Source organism: Lampetra fluviatilis, chromosome 54 (genome assembly GCF_964198595.1).
Source record: "Lampetra fluviatilis chromosome 54, kcLamFluv1.1, whole genome shotgun sequence".
NCBI lineage: Eukaryota > Metazoa > Chordata > Hyperoartia > Petromyzontiformes > Petromyzontidae > Lampetra > Lampetra fluviatilis.
This window is the reverse complement of record NC_136328.1, coordinates 6551388-6575510: the sequence shown is the minus strand read 5'-3', so window position 1 is coordinate 6575510 and position 24123 is coordinate 6551388. Positions and strand designations below refer to the sequence as shown.

Below are 24123 nucleotides of genomic sequence, written 5' to 3'. Positions count from 1 at the left end.
CCATTCCCCCCCGCTCCCCCGTGTGAGTGCGTTTTGATTGACCCACTCCCTCGAGAAGTGTTGGGGGTGGATGGTGGAGTGCGGGCGGGCGGGGGGTGGGGGCATTAGAGAAAATAATGTTTGAAAAAATCCGGCTGGCCCCCAACCGCGAGTTCCTTCCCTGGCCGCCTCGGCTACAACGAGTGGCTTTAAGACGGCCTCCACGGTCAACACACACACTAACCGCCCTTCGTCTTGGCTGCTCTCGCTCCCTCTCGCTCCCTCGCTCGCTCGCCCATTCTGCCACTGCTCTTCTCCCGCACGTACGTGTACGCGCGTACACACACACGCACATGCACGCCCAGGGTAAAATCGGAGGATTCGTGAGGGGTGGAGGGGCGGCGGTGGTGGTGGGGGTCTGCCACGGCTGCTTGCCACTCTGCCGCGCGGCTGCTCGAAACAGCTGCGATTTGCATTTAATATGCGCTGCGATGGGAAGGAGGTGGATGGGGGGGGGGGTGCTTTTGCGTCGAACAAAAATATCACGGGATTCTGAGCGCAGGCCCGAGACGCCACATGGCCGGCGACAAACGGGGCGCTCTTGAAGGTTGAAAACGACGAGGTTTTTTTTTTAATACGCCTTCTCGGATTGAGCGAGCGTGGAGGGTGGGGGGGAGGTGACGAGAGGAGAGGAATTACAAAGCGTGCGAGCTGGTGGAGGGCTCGCTGGCGGGTTTTTAATTTCGAATCGTTATTATAATATCGAGACCAGGGCCCTGGAGGTGAGGCTTCGCTCAGTCCACGCTCGTTTTGCCGCCCGCTCTCTCTCTCTCTGTTCTTTTTTGTTTTTGCGGAGAGGGCTTCCCGCGCGGCCGCGAGCGTGAGGTGCGCGCCCTGTGTTGTCGTTGGGCCTCGCCCCCCCCCCCTGCCACCGCTACAAGGTATAGACCGTAACTTTTATGAAATGTTTGTGTGGTCTTTTTTTTTATTTTTGAGGTCCGTTTGGTTGTTTTTTTCCCTCCCCTTTGCGCGCGGCTTTTTAGCCGCTGCTTTTGAATGGGCACTCTTGTGTCGGTGGAATTCACAGCCATCCTCGGCAAGTCCCGGGCACACTGGCCTATTAATAGAGTTCTGAAGTTTTTTTTCCCCCTCCCCGTGAGTTAAATGAAACGAAGAGAAAAAGTCGCGGGGAAAAAAAAAATGTGCCTCGCAGTTTGCGCCTCCCTTACGTTTTTTTAAAATCCAGCTGCGTAAACGCAACAACACAAAACTCGGACTGTGCCCGGCGGGTGTTGGTTCGTCTACTGAGGGGGGATGTGTGGGATGGGCCCTGTGGCTCCACCGACTTTGCCAAATCCGTGGGCTGGGGCAAGGCTCCCCCCCTCCCCCCTCCTCTTCCCCGTGGAAATGTGCGGCTGGAATCACGCACGCACACAAGCTCCGTAAAATATTAAGAAAAACAAAAACTCAAAAACATTCCTGCGATGGTTGTTTTTTCCCTCTCTCTCTCTTCAGCTTTTGACAGTAACCGCTTTCATATTCGGAGCCGGCGGTGTCGTGTTTGTGTATTTCTGAAGGTTGCTTCTGCGGCCGCTACTTAATTTCTCTCGGCTTTTTCCCCCCCGGTTCGCCACCCCCGCCACTTAATTTGTCCCCGTGGCGCGAGACAAATATTTACGTTCGGGGAAAACTCTGAGCGATATTTGTTTTTATATTGTCCGCGTGTCGGAGATGTAATTCGCGCGTCGGCGTCCCATTGATTATCGGCGCTCGTGGAGAGAGAGAGAGAGAGAGGGAGGGAGGGAGAGAGAAAGAGAGAGAGACTAAGCGAGGGATTAATGGGACAACGATCGTCTAAAAAAATGTGACATCGCTTGCTCCTTTCCTCATTTGTCGTGGGCCTCTGTGTGGCCTCGTGTCTCGCTTGTCCACTCAATGCCGTCTCTCGCTCCGCCCTCATATCATTGTTCGCCATCAACGATGATGATGATGATGACGCTTACGCAGGGAAACCTCACCAGTTCTCTTCTTCGGGGGGGGGGGTGGCTCCTGGTTGATTGGAATGTTTGACCAAATGCCAGGTTATACGGGAGGAAGCCAGGTTTTCCGAGCATAGAAACCCAGCGCAAAAGAAAACCGCGTGACGTTACTAACCGTTGCTGTCAACCAGCACCGCAATCACCGCTAACCTCCACCACAATCACCACTAACAAGCGCCACGCCGTATTTGTTCGTTTGAATGACCGCTATCGCGATGCCGTGGGTCAAAGGCCGGCGACAGGCAACGATGATGGCGTGGTGGCATTTGATTAATTTACTCATTCGGCTGTTTTGCTCTTTGGTGCGTGTTGTCACCGTGACCACGAGTGTCAGCCGCGGCCGTCTCGTCGGGGGCGAGTCGGCTGTCGGCGGCGGCTTGTCCCGGCGACGGCGATTGACGTTCGGTGAAGACGCGACGACGTTATCAGCGGGCGCGGGTCGCCCCGTAAGGCGACGCATCTTGTGTTGCCCTCCCTCACAGAAGCCGTCGAATCGTTTTATGCGTTTGTAATTAAATATGTATACGCGTGCGCTCGTCGCCGCCTAATTTCCAGCTGCAACCTTTGTTGAGACACGGTGAGCATCAACACGCTTCGTCCGAAGCGCATACGAAAATAAAAAGAATGTCCGTCCCCGTGGCGGGCACCCAGAAATGTACAACTAATTCGCCGCCACCGCCACCGAATGAATGACCCCCGGGGGCTTTTGTCGCTCCCTTGCCCTCCGGGTCTGCCAGCGGCGTCGGGGAAAATATTCAGGGAGAAATTAAGCCTCTGCCCCCCCCCCCCCCCCTGCGTGTACTCGCACTGGTACGGGACACGCGCGGTTGCGTGTGCAAACATGCGCCGCGAGGGACTGTGAATTATTTAAGCAGAACACATCGGCCGTTCACGGTTACGTCACGGGGTGAGAAGGTTTAATGAAATATTGTTTCTTCGTCTCCCCAATAAACCTGCGCATGGTACGGCTCTGTTGCCACATATCCGCTGCTGGATGAGGGCCCCTCCCGCTCAAGGTGCGGGTCGTGGGAGGGGGGGGGTTGGAGGGGGGGTTATTTTGACCGTACTTCACCTCGCCGGCCGGTGCGGGTTTGGTGGAGGTGGGGAGCGCAGACGTTGGAGCTTTGTAGTGCGTCCTGTATTTTGATGTAGGCCCTGCTGAAAATGTCGCCCTACAGCCAGCCTACAACACCTGTTATGCATGGAGTCGGTCACCCATCGAAGCGCCATCCAGGCATAATTTACATCAATCTATATACATTTCATAAGAACCCATTTTTAAATTGAGCAAAAGCGCGCTACGTTCTTTATTTCGGCGGATTGCAGATGCCGTCTGGCCATTGGTCGCTTGCGTGAAATCAGAACCAGTGAGCGGAGCGCATCAGAACGTGTCCCGTCGAACCTCAGAAGCTCAGCAGGGTTTGAGCCTGGAAGGTCACCGGTTGGGCACAGGGAGGGGTGTTGCAGGGCCACGGGACGGGCAGTGGAGGGCAGCGCCGTGCCGCACTGCTGCGCTCCCGCGTCCACGCTCCGCACATTCACCAACACGGCACTGGCCAGCGTGGTGAAGTATGGTCAGATAAATCCCGCACGGCTTGGGGGAGGGCCTTGTCCAGCGGGGGATTGACAGAAGGGCGGCAGGCGTGGCCACCGTGTCACACACACGGTGCTTGCTGCAACCGTGTGTAGATCCCTTGAACTAACACTATCCATCCGACCATCATCTATGCATGTTGAACTTCTCTCGCACCGTACTGGTACACACACACACGCACACAGCAGTCTGCGTAGAGAGTGAACAAGCAGCAGTCTGCGTAGAGGGTGAACAAACAGCAGTTTGCGTAGAGGGTGAACAAGCATCAGTCTGCGTAGAGAGTGAACAAGCAGCAGTCTGCGTAGAGGGTGAACAAGCATCAGTCTGCGTAGAGAGTGAACAAGCAGCAGTCTGCGTAGAGAGTGAACAAGCAGCAGTCTGCGTAGAGGGTGAACAAGCATCAGTTTGCGTAGAGAGTGAACAAGCAGCAGTCTGCGTAGAGAGTGAACAAGCAGCAGTCTGCGCAGAGAGTGAACAAGCAGCAGTCTGCGTAGAGGGTGAACAAGCATCAGTTTGCGTAGAGAGTGAACAAGCAGCAGTCTGCATAGAGGGTGAACAAGCAGCAGTCTGCGTAGAGGGTGAACAAGCAGCAGTCTGCGTAGAGAGTGAACAAGCAGCAGTCTGCGTAGAGAGTGAACAAGCAGCAGTCTGCGTAGAGAGTGAACAAGCAGCAGTCTGCGTAGAGAGTGAACAAGCAGCAGTCTGCGTAGAGAGTGAACAAGCAGCAGTCTGCGTAGAGAGTGAACAAGCAGCAGTCTGCGTAGAGAGTGAACAAGCAGCAGTCTGCGTAGAGAGTGAACAAGCAGCAGTCTGCGTAGAGAGTGAACAAGCAGCAGTCTGCGTAGAGAGTGAACAAGCAGCAGTCTGCGTAGAGAGTGAACAAGCAGCAGTCTGCGTAGAGAGTGAACAAGCAGCAGTCTGCGTAGAGAGTGAACAAGCAGCAGTCTGCGTAGAGAGTGAACAAGCAGCAGTCTGCGTAGAGAGTGAACAAGCAGCAGTCTGCGTAGAGAGTGAACAAGCAGCAGTCTGCGTAGAGAGTGAACAAGCAGCAGTCTGCGTAGAGAGTGAACAAGCAGCAGTCTGCGTAGAGAGTGAACAAGCAGCAGTCTGCGTAGAGAGTGAACAAGCAGCAGTCTGCGTAGAGAGTGAACAAGCAGCAGTCTGCGCAGAGGGTGAACAAGCAGCAGTCTGCGTAGAGAGTGAACAAGCAGCAGTCTGCGTAGAGAGTGAACAAGCAGCAGTCTGCGCAGAGGGTGAACAAGCAGCAGTCTGCGTAGAGAGTGAACAAGCAGCAGTCTGCGTAGAGAGTGAACAAGCAGCAGTCTGCGTAGAGGGTGAACAAGCAACAGTCTGCGTAGAGAGTGAACAAGCAGCAGTCTGCGTAGAGAGTGAACAAGCAGCAGTCTGCGTAGAGAGTGAACAAGCAGCAGTCTGCGCAGAGGGTGAACAAGCAGCAGTCTGCGTAGAGAGTGAACAAGCAGCAGTCTGCGTAGAGAGTGAACAAGCAGCAGTCTGCGGTAGAGGGTGAGCAAGCATCAGCAGCAGCGCTGTGCAGATTGACCAGCTGGTACAGCCGCAAGGGAGACGAGGATTGGGCTTAAATGTCGGGGGGTCCTTCGGTCGCCGTTGGTAGGGAAGCTCCAGCTCTTATTTTTTTCCCCCCGTTTCCCCCCCCCCAATTTTTGTTTGTTATCGCGGTTGTGCCATGGACGTCGCACTGCTGTTACCGTCGGAAATCTCGCAGAGCAGCGTTGGAGTTAGTGGGCCCACAGAAGCGGACATTGCAGAGCTACCGCTGAGATGCTTTCTTCTTTTTTAAATCCTTTATATTAAGTTCACTTGCGTGCTTGCTTGCTTGCTTACGACCGTGCAAATCTTTCGGTCGTTTTTTAACCCACTTCCCGTAATCCAATCGAGCTGACATTTTCCACACAGACTCGTTGTGCGTGACAATTTCTTTTCGTGAAATTTTTTCCCCAAAATTTTACACTTTTTTGAAAAAAAAAAATTATATTTAATTACCAATTGCTTAATGGTGGCAGGCAATCATCTGACCCATAGGTGGCAACCATCTCAAGCCAGAGGACGAGAGGACTCTAGCCGCCACGCATATAAAGGATTTATAGTGAAAAACTTTGTTTTTACGGGTTAATTTTTCTTCAACTGATCTCCGGTCACCACACGCAGTGGAGGGGGCAGCACTTTCCCACCCGTTTTTTGAGAGTGAGGGTCTTCGCATGATGATCAAACGGATATTTTGAATTCTCAAGAGCTGGAATTTAGCCAAGTTGAGTGCAAAACCAAATTTTATCCGATGGGGAGGTTTTTTTTTAGTCTGCTCGTTGGTCACTGGGCTGAGGCCATCGACGTCGCTACACCTGAGAACCCAGTTTAATCACAACTCTCTGGGTCTCCTATGCGAGTCTATGAGTCTCTGTTTTATTCAGTGTGGGGAGCGGTAGTGTATTGGTCAGCGCGTTGCCGACTCGGCCTCAAATGAGTACCTGGTGCGGTGTGTAGTAAACATCGCCACTCGGGAGACGAAAGTCGGCCAGGCGTGGTGCTGGCCACCCACACCCCCCTCATGTGCTGTGACGGCCTTCATAGGTGCTCGTTAACAGCACTTGCCCCAACAGTCTATTAAGACTATATGGGAATTTTTTGTCTTTTGCACAAGTTGGTGGTGACCAGGCTGAGTCACGGGCAGCTGCCTGCATTTGAACCCTGGGCGTCGGCAGTCTGACCTCCGAGCCTGCATGTCGCCTTGCCTTTGTGAACCTCCCTAGGTGGACTCGGCCCTAAATTATAGTTCCAATGGAGACAAAGGTGGCCGGGCACATTTCTCACGACACCATCCCCCAGTTAAGCTCAAGTAAAACGAAGCAATTTTTTTTTTCTCCAGGTAGCAGCGACCTGTCCATCCATAAATGGTAGCTCAACGAAGTGGCTCATCGTCGGCACGTGGAAATGTTTCGCAGCCGAGAACTCTGAACGTGCGTGACGTTGATTCAAAATGTGGAGAGAAAAACCGGAGGACCCGGAGAAAAAACATCCACGCGGCCACAAATACGCAGCAGGCTTCAGGGTCCGGATCGAACCTACGGACCTCCCTGTATGCCAGGCGAGAGGTGGTTAACATCCCGCCACCGTGGCGTGCCGGCCATAATCGGCGCTCGCTTACATTACCGTCTTTAACGCGGAGGTGTCCCCCCCCCCTCCCCCGTGCCCTCTTTCGTGTGTGTCTCGTGTTGCTGGTGCAGAAGCTGCAGCAGTTCGACGTGCCCAGCCTGGCCAAGCTGGCGCCGCAGCTGGCGCCGCTGCTGCCCAACGGACTGGTGAAGCGGGACTGCGTCGCTCGCCCAGCAGGTGGGCGACTGCTCGCACCGGCGTGCGGGCACACACCCCCCCCCCCCGCCGCCGCTCTCTTCCTGTCCGCACGGGCTTCTCGTCTGATGCGTCGTGTCCGTCTTGGTTTCGTCTGTCCGCGTGTCGTGTCTGTCGCGCGCGCTCGTACGCCACACACCAGGGAAGGGGGGGGGGCGGGGTCGTGGTGCACGACTCCCATTCGATCGCGGATTTCGTCCACGTCGCGATGGAGCTTGAGCCGATTTGATTCGTTGCACGGACGACGGGGTCCCTCCTCGCAGCCGGTTGCACGGCTGTTTTACGCGGGAGATCCGCGATGTCGCGTCTGAGCAAAGCGGTGAGAGACACGAACGTCAGCGTTGCAGAGGACGACTGCGGGGTTTCTTCAGGGAATACTGCACGACGGACAAACGAGGTGCGTCACGGTCGCGATCGAAACGCGCGCCGAGCGTAGGTGAGAGGCACAAGAGTAGTCCAGAAGGAACACGGTGCTCTCAGGCCCGTGCGCGGGTGATGTTTGCGAGCCCACCTCATCATCCACCCGGTCACGTTCCTGTCGCCAGGTGAACGTTGTTGCCCGAGCGAACGGGTGCCTTGCCCAACAACACCAAAGGCGGTGGTGATGAAGGCCTGCGATAAGGCAGCCGCAGAAATTACTTTCCGTTAACCGAGGGGGATGTGGCGAACCTACGACCCCTCCGCCCTCCCCCCCCCGTGGGCGGCCAGATACGGGCCACGGCCCCGTTCCACGCGACCGTACGAGGAGGTCCCACGGCCGCTTGGAAAATGACGGGCGAGAGAGCGGTGCTTAATTCTACATTTGAAGCTTTCGTGACTGCAAGGATTCATATTCTTAGGTTTTTTCGGTAAAGTCACGTAGGTAAAAAAATTTAATTAATAAAAGTTAAATAAAAATAAAATAAAAATCACGACGTTTCGGAGGCAACACAAGCTTCCGTCTTCAGGTGGAACCGTCACAGCATGAAGAGCGGTGCTTGTCCGTCGCCCACAGTGTCTTGGGCGCACTAATCGGGTACCGGAGGAGTGGCGGTTTGTCACCCGGCCGATAAGACCGCGGTTCTAATTTTTAGCGTGGCAGTTGGTGTGTTAGTTTAACACGTAGTAGTAGTCGTAGGCTTTCACGACCAATATTATCCATAATGGAGTTTTTTTTAGTCAGATCGCGTGAACATAAATGTGTCGTTAAACCCGCCACCACCCGACGCAGCCAATTAGTAAGGATTGTCACATAAACCAAACGTGCCAATTCGTTACTCGTTCAGCACACAACGGTGTGTTGGAGAGTTAAACCCACTACATTTACAATTCGACTTAACGACGTCTCGCTGGCGATTGCAACAACCAGCTCCATTGGGTCGATTAGCCAGAATTGTGAAGAAGTCCTCCTGTTTCGGTCTTGAACAGAGGAGTAAACGGGCCTGTTTGTGCGTGGCAGATGCGCACATTCGGTTGGCCGATCTGTTGCCGTGAAGATAATGGATCGGGATTGTCTCATATTCTTTGGGTCTTTCGGTAAAGCCATTTTCCTGACGACGACCGCTTGTGTTGCGATCGAAACGTCGATATTTTTAGTCATTTTTTCTGTCTACGTGGCTTTACCGTTCGACCCAAAGAATATGAATTCCTGCGTTCGCGAAAGCTTTAAGTCAAGCATCGTCTCCTCGACACGTCCGCCCCCCCCCATCCTTTACACTTCCCGTCCGCCACAAGGCCTTCTGGGAGTGCACCATTGTGTGCGCCATCGAATTCTGCACGAGCAAAACTCTGGCCCGCTTTCGACATCCAGCGATTCGTGAGCAGAGTCGTGGCTCGCTTGAACCAGCCAACGCTTGTGGGAACTGCCAGATGTGGATCCTGGTACGACGCACAATTCTGCAGGAATACAGAACGCACAACAAGCATGTGGGTCGTCGTCGTCGTCGTGGAGATTTAACGCAGTTCTTCGCGACGACGATTCGTTTGCATTGTTATTTACGCGTCGAATTATTATTGCTGCTGCTGCTGCTGCTGCCGCCGTGCGCTACGAAAACCCGGCAGCGACCCCGAGGTTCGATTCCCGTTCACACCCACGGACACCGGTGACGATTGTCCGAACCGATCCTGGGCCACCTCCCCTAGGGTCGACTCAGCCTCGAATAAGTAGACCGGCGTGCGGTGTGTGAAAACGTCGCCACTGGGGAGACGGTGGCGGCCGGAGGTTGCGCTGGCCATACCCAACCCGCTCGCGTGCCGGCCGGCATCCGGTCTCGTGGTGCCTCGCAAGCTAAGCAGACTTTTGTGGACGTGTCTGCGCTCGGACGTGCGACCGCCGTGGAATAGCGGGCGTTTGCAGGCCGTCGTGGGGCCTACGCTGCGGGCTGTGCGGCTAAATCCGTTGTCACTCTGTACTCCGACGCCTCCACCAACACGGCGCAGCCAAGCGTGGTCGGGCAACCCCCCCCCCTACACGAACCTCATCCAGCAGCGGATTGATTGGCAAGGCGGCTGTTGGTCTATTGGCGCGTACGCGGCAAGGCAACCACTGTCGCCCCCCGCGGGCTTTTGCTACAAGAGCCTGGGAGAAGTATTTGAGAGCTAATCATTAAACTAGTTTGGCTTTAGCCACAACTCCCTGCTCTCCCATCCTCCTCCTCCTGCTCGCTCACTCTGTGCCTCCTCCTCCTCCTCGTCTGTCTTGTTTGAGATGCTAACTGTAATAAACAGCTGCCCTCGTGTAAGCCCCGGAGGCCGCTGGCACGGCTGTGAGTAATGTGGGAGAAGGCTTTCGGGCCTGGGAGAGTGGCGTCGTGTAAAGAAGAGACGCTCTGCTCGGTGGAGCGGCTGGCTTGCTGGCATGCTGGCATTTGGTCGGCCTTAGAGGCGTCTGCATAATTATCTCCGAATCTAGATCATTAATGCAGCAAATGGCTCTTTGGTTGTGTAAGTTGGAGTTGTTGGTGGTCGCTTAGTTTAACTTTTAGTTGTTCTCGTCTCTCCGGGATAAATAAATCCCCCGCAGTTTTAACTTTGCTATTTTCCCCCCGATTTGTTAAATCGTTATCCCGATCGCACCGTGAGCGTCGCTTCGTGACACGGGGAATCGGTGTCGCGCCTTCGTGTTGGGGGACGGCCCGGGGTAAGCGGATATCGTAGGGCTACCTCGAGGAGACGAGACCCCCCTTCTTCATGTGACCACCAGTCCACGTGATTCCCACACGCCCCGCTGCAGAGGAGCAGCGTCCGTCGCACGGCAGTCAAACCGCGATACGTCCCTGGAATTTGGCCTATTAAAGGCAGGATCAATTTGAATGCGATGTTTTTGTTGTTGTTTTTTTTCTTCTTTCTGTGCAGTCATTCGTGACGGGGCCTAGTCAATCAACTCGCCGCGCTTGAGAACGCGGTTTAATCGCAGGCGGTTGAAATGTGGAATTCGAAGCGCGGGATCTCAGCGCTGCCAGCTCGGCGCTCTGACCTCGGAGATAGCGCGTGCCCCGGGCGAAACGCTCCCCCGTGTACGCGCCAATGCCAGGCACGGCCACTGCGGCACAAAGCTTGGCGGGTCCAACCTCGTGAGCGCGTGTCGCCAACCTCGGGAACGGCCACGTTTGGTTTCCTCTACCGGCACTCGCTCGCACCACCTCCACCCACACTCAACCACACCACCTCCACCCACACTCAACCACACCACCTCCACCCACACCACCTCCACCCACACCACCTCCATCCACACCACCTCCACCCACACTCAACCACACCACCTCCACCCACACCACCTCCACCCACACTCAACCACACCACCTCCACCCACACTCAACCACACCACCTCCACCCACACTCAACCACACCACCTCCACCCACACTCAACCACACCACCTCCACCCACACCACCTCCACCCACGCCACCTCCATCCACGCCACCTCCACCCACACTCAACCACACCACCTCCACCCACACCACCTCCACCCACACCACCTCCACCCACACTCAACCACACCACCTCCACCCACACTCAACCACACCACCTCCACCAACACTCACCCACATCACCACCTCCACCCACACCACCCACACTCACCCACACCACCTCCACCCACACTACGTCCATCCACGCCACCTCCACCCACACTCACCCACACCACCTCCGCCCACACTCACCCACAGCACCTCCACCAACACTCACCCACACCACCTCCACCCACACCACCTCCACCCACACTCACCCACACCACCTCCACCCACACCCACGGCTACCCCACCCTGGCCGCCGCGCCGATGACACGCAACCCCCGGCGTGTAAACGCCATTAACCTGGCGGTTGTGGCGCTGCTGCAACGCGGTTTTATGAGTTTACTCTACGAGGGCAATTAGCGCAGATTAATAAACTGCGCGCCTCCGCCCCTTCAACTCTCCGCTTCGAGCCTCTCTCACCCTCCCTCGGCCCCTCCCCCCACCTCTCCTCCCCAAGGGCTCCTTCCAAAGAATTATTGAGCATTCCCCTATGAGCAATTGCGCGCCTACTCACGAAAAACAGAAACGCTTTCCGTTTATTGCCGTGGCGAGCGCTGATTGTTATTAATCGCCATTAAATGGGGGGGGGGGGGGGAAGATTTTAAGCGGTTTTATGAATTAATCATTACGCGTGCGTATGTGTGCGCACATTAATATTGCGAGCCGCGACAAGCGCCCTGCTGCTGCTGCTGCCGCTGCTGCTGCTGCTGCTGCTACTGCTGCTGCGCGGGAGGTTAGCGCGCCGCACTGGCGGCACGAACCCATTGGGGTGCGTTGTGGCCGAAACGTCGTGAGAATTGTTTTATTATGTTTTATTTTTATTATTTTATTACTTCCCTTCTACGTGACTTTACCGAAAGAACCAAGAAGATAAATCCCTGCAGTCACGAAAGCTTTAAATCGAAATAGAATGAAATAAACTAAACTAATGTCTTCACTACACTCATTGAACCCCGCGGCACCCGAGTTCGATTCCAGGGGCAGCGGCCGACATCGGCGGCGGTTTTCCCGCACGGGTCTTGGGCCTCCTCCCCCCCCCCCCCCTTCTTTGGTCGATTCAACCTTAAACGCGTACGCTGTGTGCCGTGTGTAATGTAAAAGTAATTTATTTTAATTTTAAATCAGCGGTCGGGAGACAAAGGCTGCCCCCCCACCCCCACCCGCTCGTGTGTCATACCGGCCGTCGTAGGTGCTCGCTTAATAGCACTTTCCCCGAAAGCCTGTACGGGGGATCTTTGTCTTTATATTACGTTGTTGCTTGGGTTGGGGGAATGGTGGCACGGTGGTGAGCGCACCGCTGTTTGAACGTGACGACGCTCGTTTGATTTGCGGCCAGGGCTCGCACCAGTGGCGGGCGATGACTGAACCGGTGTTTGCCCCATGCCTTCCATCGTAAATAAAAGTATTAATGATATTTTTGTATTTAAGTAGACTTGTAGACTTAATGGGTCCTCACTGGCAGCATTTTCGCCCGGTCTGCAAAGCTAAACAGGAGATGGTTAAACGTCGTGGCGTGTGTGCGTATGTGTGTATGCACTTTCCCCAACAGTCTGTTATGGCGATACGGGGGATTTTTGTCTTTGTGTGCAAGTATCCTAAGTGTATGGCCACATCACCTTCTTGTATACTTGAGTGACGTATGTACGCGAGCCGGGAATAGTTTTAGAGAGTTAAGCTGTAAACTATTTTTAATTTTACCAGGTCAGGCCCACTGAGCTAATTTTTCAGAAGCGACCCTTTGCTATCACAAATGGGAGCTCAACGAAGTGGCTTATCATCACGTGGACATTTCTAGCAGCCAAATCATCTGAACGTTGAGTCTCAATGTGGAGGGAAAAATCGGCGGACCCAGATGAAAAATCCACGCGACCACGGGGAGAGAGAGAGAGACACGCAAACTCCGAATATACAGCAGGAGTCAATGGCGGGATCGAATCCACGACCTCCTGCATACCAGGCGAGGGAGTTAACATCTCCTCGCCACCATGTGGCATACGTTGCAGTTGAGTCGTAGCGTCGTGTTGTGATGCGGAATCTCGTTGTCGCTTGCTAAATCGGCGACTGCGCGTACAAAAACTCAAAACTCAGAAGGGGACATTTCTCCACGCTAGAATTAAACGAGAGAGAGCGAGAGAGAGTGAAAAATAAGGCGGCCAGAATTTTTACGATTTTGGTTTTTTTTGTTGACCAGAAAAAATGTAACGGATTCCAGCTGATGTTATTCACTGTTTGAATTAGCATCTCGATGGTCGCGCCTACTCCTTGAGTCTTGCATATATTTTCATGATTTTAGTTTTGAGACCAACCGAGCGGGCAGGCAGACGGACAGGCGTACGTGCGTGTGCGTGTCGTGACGTGTAAATCTAGATTGAAAACTAATTTCTTTAGAACTGTTTTTTTTTCGTGTTTAGTTTTGGTGTCCACCCCCCCTCCCACACACACACCTCAGATTAGAACGGTTAGCTACGTACGGTGTGAAAGAAGTTCAACATACAAAGCGCCGTAATAAAGGTGTTTTGGGGTTAGATTTACACGATCCAACCCCCAAAAAAGCCCGTATTATACATAGCTCCGATCAGTACGGTTGGCTACGTGCGGTGCTAAAGAAGTTCAACATGCATGCAAAGCGTCCGATTAGCACGCGGATGTCCCAGCTGCCGCTGCTTATCCTCCGCATGGGGAGGGGGGGATGTGCGTCCGCTAATCCGGGGCTTTGGAAGCAGGGGTTGGTGGATGACGCAGAGATCGGTGATAGTCGTGTGTTAGGCCTGCGCAGGTTTTCGCATTCCGCGTGTTCGGGTTGTGCCGGCGTGCAAGTTCGGCACGGCGTCCGACGTTTCACTGCACGCAATGAGAGCTTATTCAGAAACTGATCATTAAATTTGTTTCTTTTCCTGACTAAGCTCTCTATCACTTACAGGGAAACGTTTAAAGATGCCATTCGCCTCTGATGTTAGCCTCGGCCGGGAATCAAACTGGGATATCCTCGTTTAAAAGCGCAGTGCACTAACCGCTGCACTGCCGCTCCCTCCGTTCTGATCATTGTCGTCGGGACATTGTTACATCTCAAGCCAATTTGCACGGGGGACACGGGGGCCTCCCTGCAGTTTGATGTCGCAACAGTTCCATCACCGCTGGTGATGCGTCGCTTAAGAAAACAAAACACAGAAAAATACAGATTTATTTTTTTACCATTAGCATATTGGTCGCCCGTGCCATTTCGTCAAACCCAATCATGCAAATTTCACCAAACGACGCCCTTCCCCGTTGTTGGCACGTTGAAGCGGCGGCCGGCACTCAAACCGGGGGGGGGGGGGGGGGTGGGTGCTGTTTTTATTTAAATCCTAAACAAACTCTTTAACTTAAACCGACGACCCGTGATGCAGAATCAGAATATTTGTCTCGCCTGCAGGAATCCGATGAGCTGCAAAGCTCTTTATTTTCCACAGACTTCCGCCACTGTCGCCGGTCCGTCCCTTCGGCGGCCGCAGGCTCGCGGTCATCGTCACAGCTCGCCGATTTATTTTTCGTCCGATCGTCGGCGGCGCCGATTGAGAACTAGATCGCGGGACTGCCCTTACTGCCGGCGCCCTACGAACCCAGTGACGTCCACGAAGGCTGGGCGAGAGCGAGAGAGAGAGCGACGAGAGGGCGCTTGGCACGGAGCCGCGGATGCGTTGTGTCGCCGCGGACCGAAACAATGCCGACGCGCGGCGGCGGCATAAATTAGTGAGCGAGCGAGTAAATTAATAACGAAGGCGGCGGTTTGGGTTTGTTTGTTTATTTTGATTTAAAACAGACGCACGCCAGAGGGACGTTTTTCGCCGCCCGCCCGACGACGTGGTTAAACGGCGCAGCTTGAGCCTCGGATAAACACAAAAACAAAATCGAAGATCGGCGCAAGGGCAGCTCAACTCCTTTGCCGCTGCGGCCCGAGTTGAATTCTCTGCCACGGCCAGCGTCAGTGGCGGAAGGGAGGTAGGAGGTTAGGAAGTAAGGTGGGATGGAAGGGTAGGAAGTAACGAAGGGTTGGTAGGAAGTAAGGAAGGGTAGGTAGGAAGGAAGTTAGGAAGGAACGAAGGAAAGGAAGGTCTTCTTCATCCAGAATTGGATTGACACAGAGGGCTGCGTGAATTATTATCAGAGTCGGATTGTTTATTTAGACTGGAGGAATCTAGCAGTGGATGAATCATGGCTTGACCCCGTCCCGTTTCGAGACGTCTGCAAGTCGCAGGGTGTGGGCTGTTCCCGTTCACCGCCGGAATGTGCAAGCGGTTCGACGTTAATTTTTTTCAGAGGCGTAGTAGCGGCGTTGTTTATAAAGTCCTTGTACTCCACGCAGAGAACTAGCGGCACGACCGCACTGTACGATAGCTTGCGCCAAACTTTGCCACACGCCCCCCCCCCTCCCGCGTGGCCTTGTGGGAGCCTCGGGACCCAAAATGTTATTTTATTTTTTCCTTACGATTCCGTTGCGATTCCGTGCCGATGACGTACGTGCAGAGAAACTGACGACGTACACGTACGTCGTCGTAATGGGAAGGGCGTTAATTGATAGGATTACGATGGCTGCAGAGAAGCGTCAACGCGCGCATTGCATTGTGGGTGGTTTACGTGGCGTCTCGGTGGAGAAAAGCGACCCGGTCGGGATCTGCGCGGGGAAGCGATCATCGTGCCCCCCCCCCCACTCCTCCTGCTGCAAAAACTTGGCAGCAACCTCCTGAAAGAGTCATGAGACGCTTTGCTGGGGGTAAACAGCCGTGTGGATATTAGTAGTAGTAATAAAAAAATAGTCATGATGATAACATGAAAGGGGAGAGGAAGTGGCTTTGAAGGGCGGTGTGTTTCGAGGTGGGGGCGGGGAGCGGTAGTGTCGTGGCGGTTAGCGCTACGCTGCGCAATGAACCCGGTGACCCGAGTTCGATTCCTGCTCACGGCCAACACCGGTGACGATCATCTGAACTGGTCCTGGGCCTCCACTAGGTCGACACAGCCTGAAATGAGTACCTAGTGCGGTGTGTAAACACAGCTACTGGGAAGACAAAGGCGACCGGGCGTGGTGCTGGCCACCCCACCCCCTCGTGTGCCGTGTTGACCATTAAGGTGCTCGCTAACAGCACTTGCCCCTACAGTCTGTTAAGGCTACACGGCGGGATCTTTGTCTTTGGGGGGCGGTGGTGGTGTTTGCGCCCAGCGTCCCACTGACGCCGACATTCTCAGCGCGATGATGACCTCCCCCCGTGTGAGCCGGTGGCCGGGGTCGGCTCCCGGCAGCTTCCCCTCCCGACCGTCGCCGTTCGTTCTTCGGTGGCGGCTGCAGCCGTCGGTAACACCGCGGCGGCAGCCCCCCCCCCCTCCCCCGTGAAGGTTTTCGCGACCCCCGGCTCGTCCGTCGCGAGTTAGCGAACGGCGCGGGCGCGGTAATCGTCGCCGCCGGCGCGAGAACTCATTACGGAGCCGCGCGACGAGATCCCTCTCGCGGAGAGAGCGAGGGAGAGGTGGCGGGGGGACGAGAGAAGAAACCGTTTCAGTTTTTAGCGCCGCTCGCTGATTTTTCACGGCATTATGAAATGGCGCTAATCACGTCGGGCGACATTTAAGGCCGCGTGTTTTGCAAGCGTCTTCCGATACCGCCGCGCGTCTTTCGGCGATGTCTTCGAGTAAGGATGTCTTCGAGCACACGTGTGCGATGGTCGCTCAGCTCCAATTTGTATCCGTCGACGCGGCGACGGCAAACATTCAAACTTTTTCCCCGCGCCGCCAAGAGAAAGCGGCGTTCGCCCGCATTGGGGGGGTGGGGGGGGTCACGTCGAGCCCCCAAAGCTGCCGCCCTCCTGTCGAATTAGGCAACTTGGGGGTGTGGCGGGAGTGGTGGGGGGGGGGGGGCGCGGGAAAAAAACCAAACCCACGCGACGACAATGAGAGCTGTGAAGGAATTTGCGATGAGGAGGAGGTGGTGGTGGTGGTGGTTGGTGGGAGCGGGCGAGTGGAGAGCGACTGCGCGCATGCAAAGTCGCCCCCCGACTTGATTTCCCATCGCGGCGGCGTCTGCAAATGTAATTAGCGACAGCCAACAGAGAGGGCGGCGGCCGTGGTGCTGCTGGTGGTGGTGGTGGTGAGATTCCTCCCGTGACCCAACAACCCCTCCCCTTCTTCTCGCCTGCCCCCCTGCCCACCCGCCCTGCCCCCCTGCCCACCCGCCCTGCCCCCCTGCCCCTCGCCCCGCCCACAACGCACCCCACACTCGACTGAGACTCCAAAGACAAAAGGTTTCTCGCCCCCATTATAGCCTTTTACAGGCTGTTGGGGCAAGTGCTGTTAGCAAGCACCTATTAAGGCCGGAACAGCACACGGGGGGGGGGGCAGGGAGGTGTGGCCGACATCCACGCTCGACCACCTTTGTCTCCCCAATGCTGATGTGTACACACTGCAGCAAGATACTAATTCAAGGCTGAGTCGACCTAGGGCAGATCAAGGACCGTATTCAGATTTTTTTCGCCACTGTTATCGGCCGTGAGCGGGAATCGAACTCGGGTCGCCAGGTTCGTGGTGTAGTGCGCTCACCATTGACACGAGCACTCACCACTCACCAACTACACTACCCCGACCCCTCCTTTCGTCGGCCAGCGACCCAATCTCCGCCATTCCCTTCCCCCTTTGCAGCGTCAACCCACAAACCCGGAGCCATAACGCAACGCAAAGTTGACGAACGGACAAAGGCAGCGATCCCCCGTGTAGCCTTCACGGACTTTTGGGGCAAGTGCCGTTGGCGAGCAGCACCTCCGTTTAGCTCGGCTGGCTACGTACGGTGCGAAATACGTCCAACGTACATACGTTCAACATACGTGAAGGCTGGCACGACACACGACGGGGTTTGTTGGCCAGCACCACGCCCAACCGCCTTTGTCTCCCCAGCGGCGATGTTTTACACACCGCACCAGGTACTCATTTGAGGCTGAGTCGACCTCGTTACGAACACACACGCACGTACTGGAAAGTGTGTGCATGCTACACGTGCTGCACAGGCGTACGTGTGCGGTGCACGACGTACTCCTGTCACGCATGCGTGAAGACGCACAGACACACGTCCCCCACACGTGTGTAGCCTCCTCTAGCGGGCTGTAGGGGGCACGTGCTGTTTGCCGCCACCCTTTGAAGGCCGGAGCGGCGCGCATGGGGGGGGAGGTGTTGTGGCCAGCGGTAAAGACAAAGCTCCCCCGTATAGCCATAACAGACTGCTAGGGGCAAGTGCTGCTAGCGAGTTGCAGCGATGAAGGCCGGAGCGGCACACGAGGGGGGTTGGTGGCGAGGACCACGCCCGAGCCGGCCGGCCGCCTTTGTCTCCCTCGTTTACACACCGCACCAGGTAACAGTACTCATTTGAGGCTGAGTCGAACTAGAGGAGGCTCAGGACCAGTTCACTGGTGCTGGTGGTGGCCGTGAGCGGGAATCGAACTCGGGTCGCCGGCATCGTAGCGCAGCGTGCTCACCACTACACGACGCATACATACACACTGCCACATGCACACGCACACTTGTTTTTGGGGGGGGTAGCTCCCCCTTTTGCCCCCCTCCACCTATCTGGGTGTGCCTGTGACCATAACTACATTACCCCCACCATCGCCCGCACAACTGTGCTCCGCTCCCTCCCTCGCTCGCTCCCCTCCCGCTAACGCTCACTGGCTCAAATTGACCTTTGTGCTGAGACCCCCGCGCCCCACGCACGCACGCACGCACATGTGCGTGCGTGCGTGTGTGCGGGCGCGGGAGGCAAGGAGAGAGGGGGAGGGAGGCACGGCAAGAGAAATTGATGTTTCGCTTGCGCTAGGCTCGGCCCGTCACCCACTCCCACTCGCCGGATAACACGCAGCTGTCCCCTGCTGGGCGTTGTGGGGGTGGCGGTGTGGTGCGGCGGTGCGGATGGGTCAGGATGTTGGTGGGGTGGCGGTGTGTAGGAGTGCGCGATGGGGGGTGGGGTGGTGGTGTGTGGTGCTGGGGGGGGGGTAGGAGGGTTGTCGGAATGGGGGTGTGGATGTTAGCCGGGTGGTGCTGTGATGTTTTGGGCCACGTTGCGATGGGGTAGGTGATGTGTTGGTGTGGGTGGGTGGTGGTCATGTGATGGTGTCGGTGATGCAGTGGTATGGGTGGTGGTGATGTGATGGTGTCGGTGAATTTATGGTGTTGTAGGTGATGCGATTGTCAACCGTCAATGCGTAAAGTCTCTCTCTACGTACGCGGGCATCGGGCAGCACTTGCCTCCATCAGCAGATCCTCAGCCAGCAGTGGAAACTCCACATTCCTATGGTGGGGAGGGGCGGGGGGCGTGTCGCCAGGAAAAGCCGGTGAGGCGTAGCTTGGGTCTGTGGTGGAGTCTACAGGAGGGTGGAGGGGAAAGGAATTTTTATTATTCATATGGTTTTAAAATATGTTATTTTATTATTATTAATATTATTACGTCTTCCAGTTGCTGAGAAAGAGCAAAACCTGCCGCTAATTGGAAACAGCGGGGAGAGAGAGAGAGAGATGCCTGTGCGTGTGCCGCCCTTAAGAACTCGCAAACCCTGGCGCAAATCTCTCGTTGGGAGGGGCACGTGGATTGGGGAACGTACGTTTGCAACACCCTCATGGAACCGTTAAGATGAAGCAGGTGGGACGGGGCTGAACGCGTCGCGGCTCGGAGGGTCGAGACCGACGACGGAGCGCTAGTCGAGGTAGGGGGAGCCCGCCCGAGAGGGGACGTCCCCGTCGCGGAGACGGAACGACGCGGCTGCTCGACGGAATTGTTGCGTCGTGGGGGTGGTGGAACCCCGTGAGAGTTGCGATTGACGGCATTCATCCAGCAGTGGATTGACCGTGGCTGAGGAAGACGACGACGACGACGATGAAGCCCGAGCGAATAACTTGTTCCCGTCGTCCGGTGCAAAGCAGGCCATTGTGTCGTACGTGACATGCGCACGCACGCGCAATAAACGCGTAAACAAAACAAAAACAGTCACTTCCAACCCCCGCCCCTCATCCACAGCCCGCGTTCATTTTTCCCCACTCCTTTGCTCGAGCAATAAAATAAATAGCTGCGCTCCGTGACGCGTTCCAGAGAGCGAGCGAGCGAGAGGGAGCAGCCGCTGCGCTCCCTGACTTCGGCGGAGGATGGGTTTGGCGGATGGGTTGGCTGCGCCGTGCACTTTGACCGAGTGCGGTGGAGGCGTAGACAGGGTGGGGGAGGGGGGTGGTTGCTCTTTACCGCTTTGATGATTGACAGCGCCAATTTACTCTGGCGCGTGCGTTGTGCGTCCTTCGACGCTCTTCACCACGTGGCCTCAAGGTGCACCTAGCCTGGCACAAGTGACGTGGTGACGTCTCACCATCTGCTTTGCGGCTAATGGCTGCCGTCGCCGTTGTTGTTGCAAGTCCCGGCCGGTCCTGGGCCTCTCAGCGGTCGGCTCGGCCTGGTGAGTCGACTGATTGAGTATCGGGGGGCTGCGGTGTTGTGAACCTCAACACCCGGGAGATACAAAGGCAGCCTGGAGTGGTACTGCCTCCCCCCCCCCCCCCGCGTTTATCATAGCGGCTGTAATAAGCGCTCTCTAACAGCACGCACTCCGCTGTGAAACTACGGCGGAGGCGGGTTGGATGTTTGTCTCTTTAATAATTGAAAGAGCTCGTTTGGTTAAGGTAATGCATTTTTTAGCAAGTGTGTTGCGGCGTGTTCCTAATGTATGTTGGGTACGTGATGGTGGGGGGGGGGGGTGACCCTGTGGGGGAGAGACAGAGAGATGTGTACATTAATTGGAAAGTGTGAAATTGTTGTGACACACCTTCCAATTTTACACCTACCAGCTCCTCCTCCTCCCACATATTCCTTTGCTTTTCCACCCTCCACCCCCCCACCTTCTGCACCTCCTCCTCCTCCTGTCTCCCTCCTCCTGCTCCCACTCTTCCTCCGCCCCTTAGCCATCCTCCTCCTTCCTCACCACCACCACCTCCTCCACCTCCCCCCTGCTCCTTCAATTTGCCACCCACCATCTCCTTCCTCTTCCTCCACCACCTCCTCCCAACCGAGCTCTCCCTCCCCTTGCACTCTCCCAGCTCTGTGTGCATCTCTCCCTCTCTGCCGCTCCCTCGCTCGCTCTCTCTCTCTCTCCAGGCAGTCGACAGAAACAGAAGGCCTTATTAATCTGCCGAGTCTGCCCAAGTTGACAGAAGTGCCTTTATTAAATGAAAAACAAGCGCCGCGAGATTCCTTTTTTATTTTTCCCAGCGCGAAGAGCCACGGGCGCGCGGTGCGTCCGCGTTTCCCACGCTCGTCCCGGCTCGGCAGCCACTTTCCGCCGCGAAAACGGGGGGCGGGGAGGGGGGTTAGTGGGTAGGGGGGGGGGCTAGGAGGGGGGGGGGGCTCGATAAATAAATTTGGCGCGAGGCGCCGTTTTAGGATCACGGTGACTCTCTCAGGGAATAATTCTGCTGGTACCAGATGAAGATCCTTAGTGGTTTCCCTATCCCCCCTCCTCCTCCTCCAACCATCCTCCCAACCGTGTCCCTCTCGTCTCTGTGTGCCCCACCGGTAACGACAGTAACGTATAGGGCAGCCACTCCTGGCGTTGTTCTATCACGACCACTCCTGGCGTTGTTCTGTCACGACCACTCCTGGCGTTGTTCTGTCATGGCTACTCCTGGTGTTGTTCTGTCACGGCCACTCCTGGCGTTGTTCTGTCACGACCACTCCTGGTGTTGTTCTGTCACGACCACTCCTGGCGTTGTTCTGTCATGACCACTCCTGGTGTTGTTCTGTCATGACCACTCCTGGTGTTGTTTTGTCATGACCACTCCTGGTGTTGTTCTGTCACGACCACTCCTGGCGTTGTTCTGTCATGACCACTCCTGGTGTTGTTCTGTCACGGCCACTCCTGGCGTTGTTCTGTCACGACCACTCCTGGTGTTGTTCTGTCACGACCACTCCTGGCGTTGTTCTGTCATGACCACTCCTGGTGTTGTTCTGTCATGACCACTCCTGGTGTTGTTTTGTCATGACCACTCCTGGCGTTGTTCTGTCATGGCCACTCCTGGTGTTGTTCTGTCATGACCACTCCTGGCGTTGTTCTGTCACGGCCACTCCTGGTGTTGTTCTATCATGACCACTCCTGGTGTTGTTCTATCATGACCACTCCTGGTGTTGTTCTATCATGACCACTCCTGGTGTTGTTCTGTCATGACCACTCCTGGCGTTGTTCTGTCATGACCACTCCTGGTGTTCTATCATGACCACTCCTGGCGTTGTTCTGTCACGGCCACTCCTGGTGTTGTTCTATCATGACCACTCCTGGCGTTGTTCTGTCACGGCCACTCCTGGTGTTGTTCTGTCACGGCCACTCCTGGTGTTGTTCTATCATGACCACTCCTGGCGTTGTTCTGTCACGACCACTCCTGGTGTTGTTCTGTCATGACCACTCCTGGTGTTGTTCTATCATGACCACTCCTGGCGTTGTTCTGTCACGGCCACTCCTGGTGTTGTTCTATCATGACCACTCCTGGTGTTGTTCTATCATGACCACTCCTGGTGTTGTTCTGTCATGGCCACTCCTGGCGTTGTTCTGTCACGGCCACTCCTGGTGTTGTTCTATCATGACCACTCCTGGTGTTGTTCTGTCACGGCCACTCCTGGTGTTGTTCTGTCACGACCACTCCTGGTGTTGTTCTATCATGACCACTCCTGGTGTTGTTCTGTCATGACCACTCCTGGTGTTGTTCTGTCACGACCACTCCTGGTGTTGTTCTATCATGACCACTCCTGGTGTTGTTCTGTCATGACCACTCCTGGTGTTGTTCTGTCACGACCACTCCTGGTGTTGTTCTGTCATGACCACTCCTGGTGTTGTTCTGTCATGACCACTCCTGGTGTTGTTCTGTCACGACCACTCCTGGTGTTGTTCTGTCACGACCACTCCTGGCGTTGTTCTGTCATGACCACTCCTGGTGTTGTTCTGTCACGACCACTCCTGGCATTGTTCTGTCATGACCACTCCTGGTGTTGTTCTGTCATGGCCACTCCTGGTGTTGTTCTGTCATGACCACTCCTGGCGTTGTTCTGTCATGGCCACTCCTGGTGTTGTTCTGTCATGACCACTCCTGGCGTTGTTCTGTCACGGCCACTCCTGGCGTTCTGCTGTGTAATGGCCACTCCTCCTGGCGTGCGTCATGCACCGTGATTTACGCGTTGTTTTTACATTAGTCCTCCTAATTATAGCCATCTGTAGTGAGATATAATCTGACACCTGTGAACTATTTTGTCTTGCAAATGTGTGAATGTATTCGTTGCGTCCAAAATGTATCTTGTCTGATGCAACAAAAAGGCCGTACATAAAAGTTTTTTTTCGCGAACGGGATTAATTATTTCGGCGGGACGTAACGCTTTTCTTGCAATCGGTGCGCGGGCTACCCAGTTCAGATGCACGCTTGGAATCATACCGGGAGACACAACGAGAGGAGCATGTGGATGAGAGGACATGACTCGGGTTACAGACGCCCTCCCAACCCGTTCAAGCTGTGGCTGGGAGTGTGAGTGCGCTCCCCTACGGGACACATCACGGCTAGGGGGGACGGTGGTGACCGATGGTCGAGGATTGTGACGGAGCGGTGGCCACGGTTTGACCGCCTTGGAGACGGAGCGATGAAATCGGTAGATTCTTTCATAGCGACGGGGTTGGAGAGGAGAGCCTTGATCCAGCAGCGGATCGAACGTGGCTGTTGACTGCGCTACATTAGCATCCATCGTTATGGATTTTTTTTTGTTTTTACATGAGCGGCTTTCAATGAAATAACCGCCACTTATTCAGAAACCATCGAGAGTGAATCGGAGACCCGGTAATTGAGACCCAAGAGTATTTTTGTCGAGAGAGACGTGGGTTTTAATATAGCCTGTTATTTTGATTTGCAGGACTCTGCCGCTCATCGTGGTAATGTGCAATTTCCGACGTCAGGTCGGCGATTGAGCGCTGCCTTACATGGAGACGCACGCGGTCAGAGTCCTTTCTGTCAGTCCACTGCTGGATGAGGGCCTCCCCACGCCACGGTGGCTAGGAGATGTTAACTACCTCGCCTGGAATGCAGGAGGTCGTGGGTTTGATCCTGACCCTGACGCC

At 55.4% G+C, this 24123-nt stretch overlaps 1 protein-coding gene across 1 annotated transcript in view; it reads left to right on the top strand.

Annotated features, from left to right (window-relative positions):
• LOC144949666 (uncharacterized) overlaps nt 1-24123 on the top strand; it is a 191117-nt gene that overhangs the window by 134483 nt on the left and 32511 nt on the right. Inside the window, exon 5 of the mRNA XM_078879658.1 lies at nt 6873-6978. Within this exon, the coding sequence (XP_078735784.1) occupies nt 6873-6978 (106 nt within the window). The remainder of the gene's footprint in view (nt 1-6872; nt 6979-24123) is intronic.